The 15,223-nt window shown below is 39.4% G+C and overlaps 1 protein-coding gene across 7 annotated transcripts in view; it reads right to left on the reverse strand.

Annotated features, from left to right (window-relative positions):
- The window catches only part of CHD2 (chromodomain helicase DNA binding protein 2), a 122,824-nt gene that overhangs the window by 94,037 nt on the left and 13,564 nt on the right, over positions 1-15,223 (reverse strand). For 4 of the 7 annotated variants that reach the window (XM_081227794.1, XM_081227792.1, XM_081227795.1 and 1 more), the window contains 3 exons: positions 10,106-10,337; positions 6,637-6,723; positions 4,860-4,921 (listed from right to left, as the gene is read on the reverse strand). In XM_081227794.1, coding sequence (XP_081083920.1) covers positions 4,860-4,921; positions 6,637-6,723; positions 10,106-10,337 — 381 coding nt within the window. Of the gene's footprint in view, positions 1-282; positions 346-4,859; positions 4,922-6,636; positions 6,724-10,105; positions 10,338-15,223 lie in introns of all 7 variants that reach the window. The other 3 variants (XM_081227791.1, XM_081227790.1, XM_081227789.1) reach the window with 1 other exon arrangement.

A 15,223-nucleotide genomic window follows, 5' to 3' on the forward strand; every position in this document is an offset into this window, starting at 1 on the left:
GGGTGCTTTTGGAAGCAGACTGGTAAGATATTAAGGCCTACTATTGTCACCTAATATCCTTCACTCTCTCTTTAAAGCAAACTATACTCTGGGCACCTGCTTTATTATTCTCCTTGCCTAGAGCCTCGTACAATAAATGTCTGCTAAGGAATGCAAGGAATAGATGGTGACAGCCAGGAAGGAAAAAAGGAAGATGTCTCCAGCAATTGGGAGATTGGCACCTAAGGCTACAGTCTCCCTTGGGCCAAGTCCAGAACAGTTTACCCTTTAGAAGGAACTCACACAGTCAAACTGGAGAGAAGTGGTTTCACAGGCAACAAGCTTGAAAGAACATGCACGTAAGACCTAAGGGAGAGCAGATCAGATGAGAAAGATCCACAGTCAAGTATTATTTGTAATTTACATAACTCTGCCAGAAATTGAGAATCTATATCAGGGTAGCTAATAAGGTCCACTTCCATAACTTTAAGAGACTAAACTGGCAGTAAACACTGAGAGAATAGATGTTGAGTCTAGTTTTCCAGTTAAACTGCAGATTTGTAGACTTACAGACAACCAGGAGGACTTAGAATCTCCCAATATAAGAATGTACAAAAAATTAGCAAATCGTCTGGTCCCAAGGCCTCTTCCCAGGTAGGGGGAAACTCAAGACCAGGGAGAACAAAAGCTGTTTGGTACATGTCAAATCCCCAACCCTGCTACTCTCAACCATAACCTACTGAAGACCACAGAATCTGCAAACATTAAAGCCAGGCTTATACATTCTGGGAGGATCTGAACAATCAGAGGCCTAAAAGATCTAAATGAGTCTTATGTATGTGTATTTGAAATTGGCTGGATTACTTCAAATTTCATTTTAATTTTCCAGAATAGAGGGGGGAAAAAGTAAGTTACAACCAGCAATACTAAGTCATTTTGTATAAGGGGTGAAAAGGGCAATCAATTACAAAAAGATTACTGCCCAACCCTGGCTCTCCAACAAGTGAAACCAATGTCCACTTCTAGTTTGCTAGCTTCTTATATAATGCAAATTTTATGAGGGAGACTCCCTGACTAAGCCGTGTATTATATGCTGGGCTACAACGAAGAGAAATCTAAAATATGAGATCGTGATTAAAATATTTTTCATACACTAGAGGAGACTTGAATTGCCAGATCCAGCTCTAAGAGGCCATCAGTGGGATTCCCTAAAAGGGAATCAATGGAATTTTTGCCAAAACTTTGGGAACTGGGGAGAAAACTACCAAGATTTGGCCACTGAGGCCTCAAGGCAATATAAATAGATAGGAAAAAGTCAGAATGCAAGTGAACTGGGTATAGTTTTCTTCCTTTACTAAGAAAAGGTGGTTGGTAGGACACAAATCAAATCTGAACTGTAAAGGAGGGAAGGAACAAAAGCCATTTTTGGCGTAAACTCTGGTCAAGAGCCACTGAGGCTTCCTATTAACTGCCTCTAAGAGCTCAAAGAAGGGAACTCCTTTCTCCTACACTTTAGAAGGCAGGTAAGGAAAAGAGGGAAAGAGCCACTTTAACTTCACTGATTTTCAGTAGATTTTCCCGAAGAGAATGCCTTTCAGTACCAAGTCCCAGTGAAGAGGGGAAATCTGGGGCTAATGAGGATTCTCTTCCACTGTCACAGGACTGTGACAGACTTTCAATTCAAAGCAGTGGAAAGGGAAAAATAACTATAATCCCAGGAGAATAACTTCAAATGATTACAGCTGAAATACTTTTTAAAATTCCAGTTGGAAGAGAGGGTTTTGGAACCACTGTACAGTGGGGGTAAGCACTACTGGGACCGTAACGAGTCAGGAGAAATTCCGTACAACATTTCACAGATTAGGATAACATGAATAGGGACTACATAAAAAAGGGTTCAATGGGGGCTTCCCTGGTGGTGCAGTGGCTGGGAGTCCGCCTGCCAATGCAGGGGACACGGGTTCGTGCCCCGGTCCGGGAAGATCCCACATGCCGCAGAGCGGCTGGGCCCGTGAGCCATGGCCGCTGAGCCTGCGCGTCCGGAGCCTGTGCTCCGCAACGGGAGAGGCCACAACAGTGAGAGGCCCGCATACCGCAAAAAAAAAAAAAAAAAAAGGGTTCAATGATCAAAACAGCATGAGTGGGTGAAGCAAAACTCAAAATTTTGTTTGTATGACTTTAAGTCAGGGGTTATAATCTCAAATACCCACCGGGGCCAGGTAAGGACCGTAAATGGGGTCAAATGGAGAACTCACGGCCTCTCCAAAGGTTACAAAGACCAGTGTTATATGGGGCAGCATTGACAGCTTTTCTCAAAAACTAGAAATCTAGATTCTTACATACTATCCCTCAATTTTCAACACTGCCAACTAATTCAAAAAATGTTTTCCTCTTCTAAGCTTTTAAAATGCTAATTCACATGACTCAAGGAGAGTTACTCCCTTCCAAGACTGTACTTCAGAAGTAACGATGTCATAAAAGCAAAGAAAGTCTGTGAAAGTGCTCTAGATTAATGAAACCTAACAACTAACACATATTTAACCCTAGATTGGATCCTGTCCTGGGGGTGGAAAAATATTATGAAAGACATTATTGGGTTGACTGACAAAATGGGAATATAAATTAGACAAAGGGGTTGTAGCAATGTTAAATCTATTTACGTTAAAACTGTATTGTGCTTATGAAAGAAAACATCCTTATTCTTAGGAAATACACACTTAGTACTCGGGGGTGAAAGACCTTGATGTATCAATCTTAGTCTGAAACATGTGTGCAATATATAAGGAGAGCACCCACAACGATAAAGCAAATGGGGCAAAAATGGTAACCAACGGTAAATCTCAGTAAAGTACACAGGCATTCTTTGTACTACTCTTATTCTTACAATTTTTCCAGTTTGAAATTAATTCCAAAAAAAAGTTTTAAAATGGCTCCTTTTAAAAACTTTAAAATCTGTGATACAATCTGTAGGGCAGAGTTTCAGAAAAACACTTCCCTGTGCTAATTATTTCCAAATTTCCACTCCCTTTGAGTGAGTCTCTCAATTCTGAAATTCATGTGCACACACACTGGGTTGTTACCCTTGCTCAGATCACAGAGGCCCCTGTAGTGCTATGCCTTGCAACCTGAGCCTTAGCAGTTGTAGGACCTCCTCTAATTAATGTTAGAAGGAGAGAGGTCCCCATAAGCCCTAGTACTCTCCAGCTGCCCAGAGGATTACAAGAAGTGAGGCCAGCCCAGGGCCCAAATAAACAAGCATGAGGAGAACCTCAGCTTATGCTAAGTTCTTATGGAAGCACCCAGGGGTAGAAAAGCAGCATCACAGAAGACACAAACCCCCCACAAGGAATGAAAAGGTTCTACTCAAGGGAAAGAAAGGTCCATGAAGGCCACTGAGAGTTGCCAACTTTGAAGAGCTCTCAGGATTGATAGGAGAGGGAAAGTAAATAAAGAAGCCAGAAGCCAGTCAAAAGAGTAAGTCCGATGTGTTACACAGGGACTGAAAAAATGGAAGGCTTCTCCACACCCAGATAAAGCCATTAAAATGAGGAGTTCGGGGACTTCCCAGCAGTCCAGTAGGTAAGACTCCACACTTCCACTGCAGGGGACACGGGTTTGATCCCTGGTTGGGGAATTAATGCAGCACGGCCAAAAAAAAGAAAGAAAAAAAATGAGGAGTTCACGTTTTCAAGTACAGCCAAGAGACCAGCAGAATGTAGCCAGACGGTGGAGGAAAAAGCACATGCATGGACTTCCCAAAAGCCCCCAAAAGGCCATCAGCCTGGGAAGCTGAGAACAGAGTCTCCCAAGCAGGCCCTGGGACTGGGGAACAAGAGAATTCTGAGCTGCCAATAAGTACAGGCTTGCCTTCAGTTATCATTTCTCCAACTCTAACGAAATATTTAAAACACAAATGAAAATCGTATGCCCTCTGGGCAGGGCAATATTAAATACTACTTGACTTTTCTTAGCATAGTTTCTAATAACCCCGTTAGGTCAGCAGAATAAGTATTACTCTATTTTGGAGAGGAAGAAATGGATTTTAAAAACTCACATTACTTTGCTTTAGGCCAAACACTTAAATTAAGGATCACTAATACTTTAAAGCAGAGAATATATAACTGGGGCTCTCAGTGGGAGCCAAGGACTATCGTTTACCATGAGAACCCCCTGAATTTGTGTGCAGAGTTTTGAGCATTTTTCTGAGGAGACGGGCTGTAAAATTCAGTTTGTCAAAGGGATCCACACATTCCCCCAAAAAAGATTTTTTAAATTATTTCTCCCCCACAAAAAAAGTCAAATTTTTTTTACCATAAGTAGAATTTTTTAAGTTTTAAAATAACAAATATATAATCTATATCATAAACGGATTTCACATTAAGCCCATGAATTAAAATTTTCTGGCTTATGAACTGCAATAGTAAAACTACATGGAAACAACAATGTGAAATTTCATACTAAAATGCGTGTCCAACCAATATAACTTTGCCATGCCAACACAAAGAACAAATGAAAAGGAAAAACAGCCAATCTAAATGTGTTCCTTGTTTATCTAGAAGAGAATACCAAATGCCTATATGCTTGATATTTGTGCACATTTTTAAGAAAAAAAATAATTGGGCTAACTGGGCAAATCAGATGGAATAGCTGGGGTTTGCCCCAAAAAGTAGCCTAACACCTACACGTGAAAAACTAAGAATCCTGGGCTTCAAATGCCACTGCTGCTGCAGCAGATTCAGATGAACAGGAATCCAAGATAGCAAGTGACAAAAGCGGACTCTGGGCCCTGGGCTGCGCTACAGACACAATGAAGGCAGTCCCAGAAATGCTCACATGTTCCAAACTACCAAATTAAGTAATTTCCCCCATGAAAGACTTACTGTTTTTTCAGCTGCCTCTGGCCTCTTCTTTTTGGGCTCCCACTCTCAGACCCGCTACTTGCCTTCAGTGTGTGAGGGGGAAAAAATGATTACAGACTTTAATTCACAGTTCTTAGGGATAACACTACCCCCTGGTTCAACAATCTACTCAATATATTCAACATGAGTTTTTAGACAGAAAGAAACCTAAGCATCTGATTGGTGGTGCTCACTCTTCTTTTGCTTTGAAAATTAATTTGTCTGTTACTGCTGAGTTACTTCTAACGCCAGGAAATATTTCTTTCACCTTGACTTCTGAAAGAACACAAATGCCAGGAAATATTTTTTTCAGCTTGACTTCTGAAAGAACACAGTCCAATAAAATTTTCTGTGATGATGGACATGTCCTGTATCTGCAGTGGCTCACAGAGCAGCCAGCAGCCACATGTGACTGAGCCCCTGAAATGTGGCTGGTGTGACTAAGGAATGGATTTTTCATTTTACCTAAATTTAATTAATACACATTTTGAAAGACACATGTCTAATGGCGACCAAACTGGATGCTGCAGATATAGACTGTCACACAAAAATGCCACACACATTTAGTGTGCCATTAAAGGCGGTGACTACGGACCTGTTTCATTTCAGACTCATTAAAGAGCATGTTTAGTCATGAGCCAGCAGCCCTCTGCTAAAAGCACTAGGCCAAGTAAGTTTACAGTCACAGACATTTTAACAACTCTTTTTTCCCCCAAGTTAAGCAAATTGGCAAACTACTCCCATTGCTGTTAGTCTTGTGCCCTACAGAGAATGTGTTAATTTATACACAAAAGAGAAAAGATGTGGTTGGTTATAACAAACATGGAAAAAAGAAAGGTAGCTAAGGTAAACCGGCTCAGAGGTCACTGAAAATAAAACACCATAAATGCAATGCAGGTGTTACAGTCAATTAAATTTTTTAAGTGTATTTACTACCCCAAACTCACTAACCTTTGCCTACTAATATTTAACTTTCATCAGAAAGATATTATATATTTAAGAATAGCAAAGTTCTCCTAAGAATGAAGAGAGGGGACATTTCACTGAGAGACCAAAGAACGTGTCTTCAGAATGCAGTCTATAAACCTAACGTAGAGGTAAAACTTAAGAGGATTTCCGTAAAAACATCACACAAACTGAGAAAAGGTCTGATTCTATAGAAACAACAGAACCCAGTACATAACACTAATTTTAAAAACCATCTATCTATTCAGTCTCTGACAATTTGATCAGAGAGTAAATATGTGTTAAACATTTTATACTACACATTAAAAATGAACTAGGAAACCAAATTTAAACCATTTAGGTAAAATAAAATACTTAAGCAAACTCTCCTTCCTTTCTCAGCAGTAAATCTGAAACTACTTCCATTGTTACATTTGCTTAGTTACCCAGGTAACAAAATCTAGAAGATTTAGATACTAGATATTTTAAAAAGTAAACTTCTTGCTAAAATCAACTGCACTATGAGAAACATTAAAAAAAAAAAAAAAAAAAAAGAGAATTCGAGGCCAGTTCTATATAATACTCTAACTCTCTACTAGAGCATTCACTATGACATGATCTTTCTGGTAATTTTATTTTTTTAAAAGCCACATGTGGCTTTTCTTCTGTATTAGATTGAGAAAGCTCACTCTCAAGTCACTTAACTCCCATGCCTGAAGTTCAGTCTCGTCAATGGTAATACATATCAGAGTCAAAAAGGATAAGATAATTAAGGAGTCTGAATGTAACACCTTAAAACATTTTTTTTTCTTACCTCCTCCTTAATATTAAATCGTGATGGTTCTTGTCTGCTTCGGTTTGACCGCCTAACCCCATAAACATCAGGATATTCTTCCCACATCTGTAAAATTAATAGACCACGCATGAATCGTTTTTTCTTGACCCCCATTTACTATTTACATTACTGGAACATGTATTTCAATTTAAGAGAATTCAATTAGTTATTTGGTTATATATCAAAAGGGTTGTTTTGTTAGCTTTGTTTATGAGACAGTGAAGGACCATCTTATTAAAAAGAATAAGGCATATTATCCGGGAACTCATTAAAGTTGTAATGATGCCTCTTCATTATTAAATGGCATTAAACTAGAGGTCACACTGCTTACCCATTGTTAAAATATAAACTTACAGCTGAATAATATGGCAACATAAGAGAACAACTGCTTCCACTAAAGACAAAATATCTACTGATGAATTTTAAGTCCCTAATGCTTTCAGTTTCAGCTTTGACTGTACAAGACTCATCTGAGAAACTCAAAAAATTCAGCAGGGCCCCACCACCAACTCTCATTAAATAAGAATCAGTGCATTTGCAGATTTTTTTAATTCCTCAGGATGTGTAACATGCCAGATACAGGCAAATTCGGTATTTCTAACGTTTAGCTAGACGTTCTCAGAATGAGACCCACTGGCACCCTTGCTCTAGCACACTTCATTTTATTCTCTAACAGTAGTTAACCCTTTGCCTTTAAGACCTGATTTTTAGTAACAGCCCTCACTAGTGATCAAAGTTTAAAGAGGAATCAGTTGAGGAGAACATTTTTTTCACAATATACTGACACCATTTTATTAAAAGACTCAAATCAATAAATATAAAAAATTATAAAAGGCCCCCCTTCTTCCACTTCTAACAATTAGTCTAACCCCTGGCCTCACTCTCCTTCCCACAGATAACTATTAATAGGTATGTTGTGTGTTCTTTCAATGAAATCAATCACCTATAGGCAAAATGAATTTAAACGGATTGTGGAACAATGAAGTGAAGATGCTCAACAGGAGTTAAACATGTAGAAGAGATGCTTGAAAGCCAAGATTAGAAATGTGGGTTTGTCATCGAAACACGGTTGACAGCTAAGGTCATGAAAATATTTGGAGTGAAGCAAGAAGCCACAGGTTGAGGCTCATCATGAAATGTGTGGAAAGTGGACCCCCAAAAAGACAAAAATGATGAAAGACGATCCAAAAACACGTAATGTCACTAAGCCAAGGAAGGACATAATCAACAGTGCCTTTAAAAAAAGAAAAAAAAAGCCAAGTAAGCTGAAGAAAAACAAGGCCTCCAAAGGTAACAAGCATGATGTTCTAGGAATAGGCATTTTAGAACTAGAAGCCTATAATCATGTAATCCAGCATCCTCAGTTTATAAATTCAGTTTATAAAAGTAGAAAATCCTTAACAACCTTAGAATAATGAGTTGGAGGACAAAAGGTCCAACCAGGAGTCAGTAATAACCAAGCAGAAGGAAATCTAGGCAAAAGAGACAGCACATGCCATACACTCTGAACAAATGGGGCAGAGAAAGAAAGGCAGCAAAGAGCTTGGCTCTAGCGCTGCCTGCCAACCCCTCCCCCATCCTTTTTTGGACCTCTCCTAGAGCTATGAAATGACTCAGCACAGGTATTTATGGAGCTTTTATTAACTGGGTGGCTCAATGCTTTAAATGGCACTACATCAATTAGTTTTACCATTTAAAAATATTAGACAAGCATTCAGGCTCACCTGTTGGGACTTTATCACAGTATATACTGTAATGCATACATCCTAAAATCATCCTGTGTTCCTGGTTTGTCCTTTTGAGGGCTAATGATATCCAATTCAACTATTCGATAAAAAGCTACCATGTGAAAGGGAAGTGTGTACAGAAAACAAAGAGCTTTCTTTAGAAGCTCATTTTAGAATAATTATTAAAGTCACAATCCAATCATTCTAACTGGCTAGTACATTCATCCATGTATTTATTAACTTTTTAGAACTTATCACCTAACTAAAGCTGTACTTCTATCTTAAAATTCAGTCTTATTCCCCTTTATCTCTTTAAAGGGAGTTTCATATATATATATGTATATGGTCTTACAGTTAAACTGTGAATTCCAGACAGTGAGCATGAATTCAGTAAAGTTTTAAACACCTGACCCAAGTCGTGTTTTCTATGGCTTCCTTTACTCTCTGCAAGTAAAGAACTCTCCCCTGTACAGAAGAAAATTAAAAGATGGCCAAGCAAGACCTTCTGCAGGTAAATTTCTGAGTTGAATGACACTCAGAGAAGATCTCTAAGTGGTACTTCGACATTCAGGGTCTTTCTGAAATAGGTCAGCACCTGAAATGTCTCTTGTGAAAGGTCCCCCCACACTGAGCAGACAACAAAGCACAACACTTGAGTGTTAGAAGGTCACTTCCCTGGTGATGAGTTAATCAGCAAGGACAGCTTTCATTTTCCTATCCCTAACACTACTATCAGCATTCCCCAACCTCCCACCAGCTCTTAAGCGTCACTTACCATTAAGTAATGACTATGCTGGGAATAGAAGAAATGAAATAACACAGTTAATCCCAATTCTGTTTCAAGAGTTAAAAGCAGTTTTTGTTTTTTAATTTTAGGACTGTTGAAGCTATTTTGTAAAGCTTGTAGGTAATTTTAAATTGTTTGTAGCTCTACGAAAATCTTTGTGTGCAGATGTAGGTTTGTATTTTAGAAGAAAAACTGATTTAGCATAAAGCTTTTAGTTTCTTTAAGACATTTTACTTCTAAATTTCTAAAAGCAATCTTTTTTATATTTTCAGTGATTCTAACTTAATTCTCTCAAAAGGGAATTTTAAAAGATCAGCTGCATTTCTCATGACTAACTAGATCAAGTCATTAATTCTTCCCCAAAAGGGACGCATCCCAAAGTTTGGACATCAATGAAAAAATGCTATGCAACTCAATTTTTGCCTTTTTGCATTCTCTGCTGGAAGATTCTCGTTAAGCAAAGAATACCTACATTGCCTAGGTACAGATAATTTCTTTTCTGTGAGGAGTATTTCTCCTTCCATTCTTCAGTAGAACAAAAACTACCCTTATTCTTGAATTGGGATTATCCATCACACTACAACTGCATTCCACAACCATCTGTGAATGACTTTCTCTGGTATAATTCAGTGCTGTATTAAAAAATATATATTTTAACCACCCTTTTTAAATGTTAAAAACCAAAACAACAAAAATTGGTCTTTCTGCCCTATAATTTGATGGTTTATGTAATTATTTTCCTTATAGCCCTGTGTCTAATGAGTAGAGCAGAAAGCATTCCCCAGTTAGACCCACAGACAGTATAATATTAGAAAAGATGGCTGTAGATGAGTTTTCATTATCAAGATACACTAGGGAGTTTTCCGTGGGAAACAAAGGTCTGCTAGCTGGTCCTAGCTCACGGCACGTTTGTACTGTACAGCAAAGCCGATACCTTCTTCACATCAGCTATCCGTTCCTTCTTAGAGGCTGGCTTCTCTTTGGCTTCTGGAAGAACTGGCTGGGATTTGGAACCTCCTGATTCACTTTCAGATTCTGACTGACTCTCCGAAGATTCAGAACTACTGTTTGACTCGCTGCCATGTCCACTTCCTGGATCGCTGCCCTGCTCGCTCTCCGACTGGCTGCCTGAGTCTGAACCCGAAGCTTCTTCAGATGCTGAATGACTTAATTAAAAAAAAAAAAATTTAAATATTTAAGAACTGCCACATAAATCTGTTTTAAAATAAAAATCCTAGTGTTAATATGACAGCAGACAGTAATTTGGTAATACAAGATCAGAATTTTCTAATTCACTTTTATAGTCTTATTTGCAAACAATGTCATTAGTCCCATTCTCAACATCCCTAATAGCTACCATTTCCTGAGTATGTACATGATGCCATATGCCACCTAATTTATATAGATTAGCTTTTTTTAAAAAAAATTAAAAGGGGGATATTATTTTGTCCTTCATTCAGATGAGGAAAAACTGAAGCTCAGGAGTAGTTAAATAACTCTCCCAAGATGACACAGGTAGGATTTGAAACCAGGACCATCTGCCTGAATCCACTAAGTCTTATTTGTTCATCATCAGTCCCTCCCTACTTAAGACGAAGACAAAAACAAACCAAAATGAAACAAACAAACAAACAAAAAAGAAACCAATGGAGAACAAAACAAAACCAAGGCAGAGTCACCTGAAGAATAAAAATGCAATCTGGTTGCAATTATCCAGTCAGTGGTTCTCAAAAATAGGTGCAAATTAAAACATACACATGAACCCCAAACCAGAACTCCTGCCTTGCAATCTCCTGCAGTGAGTCCCAGACCTGGTAGACTTAACAGAAAAGAATAAACGAAGAGCCTAACCCAGCAATGGTAAGTAGGTAGATGAAAGCGCGCGCGCGCGCGCGCGCGCGCGCGCGCGCACACACACACACACACGCACACACACGCACGCACACACACACACGCACACACACACACACACACACACACACACACACACACACACACACACACACACACACACACACACACACACACCCCCCCCCCCCCCCCCCCCCCCCCCCCCCCCCCGGCCAGGGAAGATTGAAGGCAATATACCACCCCCTGTTCTCCAACAGTTAAAAAGCAATGGGCAGGGCTTCCCTGGTGGCGCAGTGGTTGGGAGTCTGCCTGCTGATGCAGGGGGCACGGGTTCGTGCCCCGGTCTGGGAAGATCCCACATCCCGTAGAGCGGCTGGGCTTGTGAGCCATGGCTGCTGGGCCTGCGCGTCTGGAGCCTGTGCTCCGCAGCGGGAGAGGCCACAACAGTGAGAGGCCCACATAACGCAAAAAAAAAAAAAAAAAAAAAAAAAGCAATGGGCATGCTGGTAGGAATGAGGATACTCTAAAGCGAGAAGACCTAACGTTGATGGACTCTACAGGAAAAAAGTGTACAGCTCACTCAACTCTTCTGCTTAAAAACTACCTTTTCATTTAGGAGAGGCAGAGCAGAGGAGGAGGCAAGCAGCAACCCACAACCTAGAGTAACATCAGCAGAAAGGGCCCCCCGAGTTTAGCAACTAGGAGATAAAAGACACACAGCACGAAGCCAGAAAGGCTCAAAAAAAAAAAGAAAGACAGAGAGAGAGAGGCTTTGTATTTTTGTTATTTACCACCACTCCCTTCCAAACTAGAAATGAGGCCCTATCACTTGACAAACATGTCCACAGAATGAACAGGAGAGTACACTGGGGATGGGGATTGACCCAAATGTCCAGTGTGATCCACAGCAGGCACAATGCAGTTGAGGGGACTTTAGTTAAGATGAGAAAGCAATGAGAATAAGTGGAGGGGGAGGGCGACTACCTTGGGAAGGGGAGCAGAAGGGGAAGACCATTGACTAATTGCCTGATCATCTAACAGGTGCCAGGCAATATGCTGAGTACCGTATATGTTCATTTTGCTTACTTCCCAGAACAACACTTTTAGACACTATTATTCCCATGTGAAGGATGAAAAAATTGAGAAGTTTTAAATAACCTGGCCAATGACAAAACTAGAAAGTGCTGGGGGAGTCGGGGAGGGGAGCAGGAATTCCACCTCAAGTGTGGCTCTAAAAAGCTCATATTCTATTTTACCGCAAGAGTTCAAAGCCTTAGAGACTCAGAAAATAAACCTTATCCCTGTTACACAACATCCAAAACCAGTCAGGCATCCCTGTAACAGCGACTGAGTGCCTACAAAGCCTCATTATACTTACTGACTCCTTGGTCCTTTGCACAGTAAAGCTGACTAGTCCAGCTGACTAAGGCATCTCAAGTCACTTATTCTCCACCGTGACCACTCAGAAGGTGGTCACCAGGCAAGAGGAAAAAAGAGGAAGTACAGTTAAAAGGTGTAGGCTCTGGCCTCCATGGCTTGGGTCTCCGTCCTAGATCATCTCAGGCCTGTGCCCTCTTTTAACCTGTGACATAAATCATTGCAAATGTGATGGAAACATCCAATGCCAATTCCCACATCAGGGTATATGTGTGTATATGAATATCTCATTCTCTTTGAACTGCCTCATAGGATGATACACTACATTTATTTAAACTGCCCCCTTATTAATGGAACATTTAGGTTATTTTTAAACTGTTCTCTTAACAAGCGACAAATGTCTGTGATATACTTCCATATCTCTATATTTCTGAGCATTTAGATTTCCAATTTGTTCACTATAACCAATAAAACTATAAATATCTTTGTATATATGCCTTCATGTGCAGCTCTGTATTTGTATTTGTGTAGGAAATTGACCTCTGGAAACATAAAAATACATATAACACCTTTTAGGTAAAAAACACATCTATGTCTATGTGCATAAATACATTTTAATCACCGAACTGCTAACAGTGGTTTACTCTGTGGGACGGGTTATTTGAAGTACCTAGTGGATTCCATGAACTACTTACTGGGGCAATTAAAAAAAAAAATTAGTAACTCTGAAAGTCAAACCCAAGAAAAGATAAACATCAAGTTTACAATTGTATTTACCTCTGGGGGTTGAGGGAGGCAGATGTAATCAGAAAATGATATTGGTGGGGGACTTCCCTGGTCGTCCAGTGGTAAAGAATCCACCTTCCAATGCAGGGGACGTGGGTCGGGGGGAACTAAGATCCCACGTGCCACAGGGCAACTAAGTGCATGCCGCAAACTACAGAGCCCACGCACCACAACTAGACAGAGAAAATCCGCACGCCACAACTAGAGAGAAGCCCATGCAAGAGGAAGAGCCCGCGCCACAACAAAAAAAGATCCTGCACGCCTCAACTAAGAGCTGACACAGACCAAAGGAAAAAAAAAATGATATTGGTGGGTTTTATGACTGAGGATGAGTGGTTGAGTTCATAGTCATTTGTTATGTAAGTATTAATCTTTTTAATGTTTCAAATGGTTCATAAAAAATCCAACCAAAAGAGTCAAATTCAAGGCAAGGGATGTTAAGTATCCCCAATCCTATACAAAATGAGCTAAAGATATGAATGAGGGTGAGACCAAGTGTTTTTTTTTTTTCCCATCATTTCTGAAACAAGTCAGATTTAAGAGACCTAAAATAATATTCGGGGGGAAAAACGTTTTTAAAAATAAGCCTTAATAAAGGCATAACTCAATTAATTTGCATACTTCTCCTAGGAGGACAAGTTTCTAAATGTTGAAATAGAAAAAGAATATTTAGGAAAAAACTATAAATACCTTCACATTTAAGGCACTGATGGTCTAATTATTCATTCAAAGGGCAGGATATTTCCTGAAATATTATGCAGATTCACTATTAATGCGAATGATAATACTAAATACTATCAATATTAAGTTGTAGCTTGTCATGTTGATTTAGAATAGGAGATGTGGGACGTCCACAGGACTGAAAAAAGGGACAAATCAAGTTAGTGGGTGAGTAGTCCTTTAGCTAAGCTTTCATCTAAAGTAATAAAATTACTTGATTTCCAATGGCATTAATAGTTATAAGGCAATTAAAAATGGAATTTCCAGGAATGATTAACCACCATAAATACAGAATCCTCATGAAAAATAAACCTAAAATTACTCAAAACCTAAGCTGCAAACAAGTTTCATAATTTTTGACTGAACAATCATCACAAGGGAAATACAATGCAAAAATAAATAAAAGGGACAAGTCAAAATTGGGAGTTTTTCAATTCCAATAGAAAAATGCTTATTTAAAAAAAAGCTTAACACTTCACTCACTGATAAAAAGGATTTGACATCTCTTCAAAATCCTTTTTGAAGCTGGCAAAAATGGAGTGATTAAGTGCCTCTTACAACTGAACTCTGGAAGAAGCAAGCAGCATTAACAGCTATTGTTCCATTTTTAATTTTTAATCACCGCTTCCCAAATAACCACAAGAGGGCAGCACAGCAACACTTCGCTACAGAGCAAGCCTGTGGGTTCTCAGCCCAAGAGCTGCCATTTCAGCACTTACTGGGTACTGTTTATTTTCCTAAACTTACAAAATGGCTGAACTGCTTGGCAGAGCTGGATTTTTTTTGTTGGTGGTGGTGAAAGCAAAATCTGGTAAAAACGCAAAGCCATCTACACTGGAATTCCATAAAGTTTATCTCCAGACTATGTTCTATCAATATTAAAATAGCTAACATTTGTGGAGCACTTCTGTGCCATTTGCAAACATTCCCCTCTAATCCTTCTCTTCATTTTACATAAGAGGCCTAACCCAAGTGTGTGTATGTCATCCCCCAGCCCCACAGCCTCAATTATGAAATCCACACTACTATTAACCTCTAAGTGGTGTTGGTGTCCCTGTCATAATCAGTTAAACAGATTATTAAACCACCCAACAAGAGATTAAGACCAGAATCATTCCAAGGGTGGTGCAGAACAAGTCCTTCTCAGTCACTTCTATGTGTCATAAGAGGATAGAAAGGCAAAGATTAAGTCACGAGTTTCTTACTGATGAAAAAAATACTGGCTGTAGCTCCTTAAATAAATTGAACAGTATCTTTAAGACCTCCTCCACCTCTGGTTCAGGTCCTATGATTCTGAAAATAAGCTACATTATAAACC

Source organism: Mesoplodon bidens (genome assembly GCF_964165515.1).
Source record: "Mesoplodon bidens genome assembly, chromosome: 3".
NCBI classification, from domain to species: Eukaryota; Metazoa; Chordata; class Mammalia; order Artiodactyla; family Ziphiidae; genus Mesoplodon; species Mesoplodon bidens.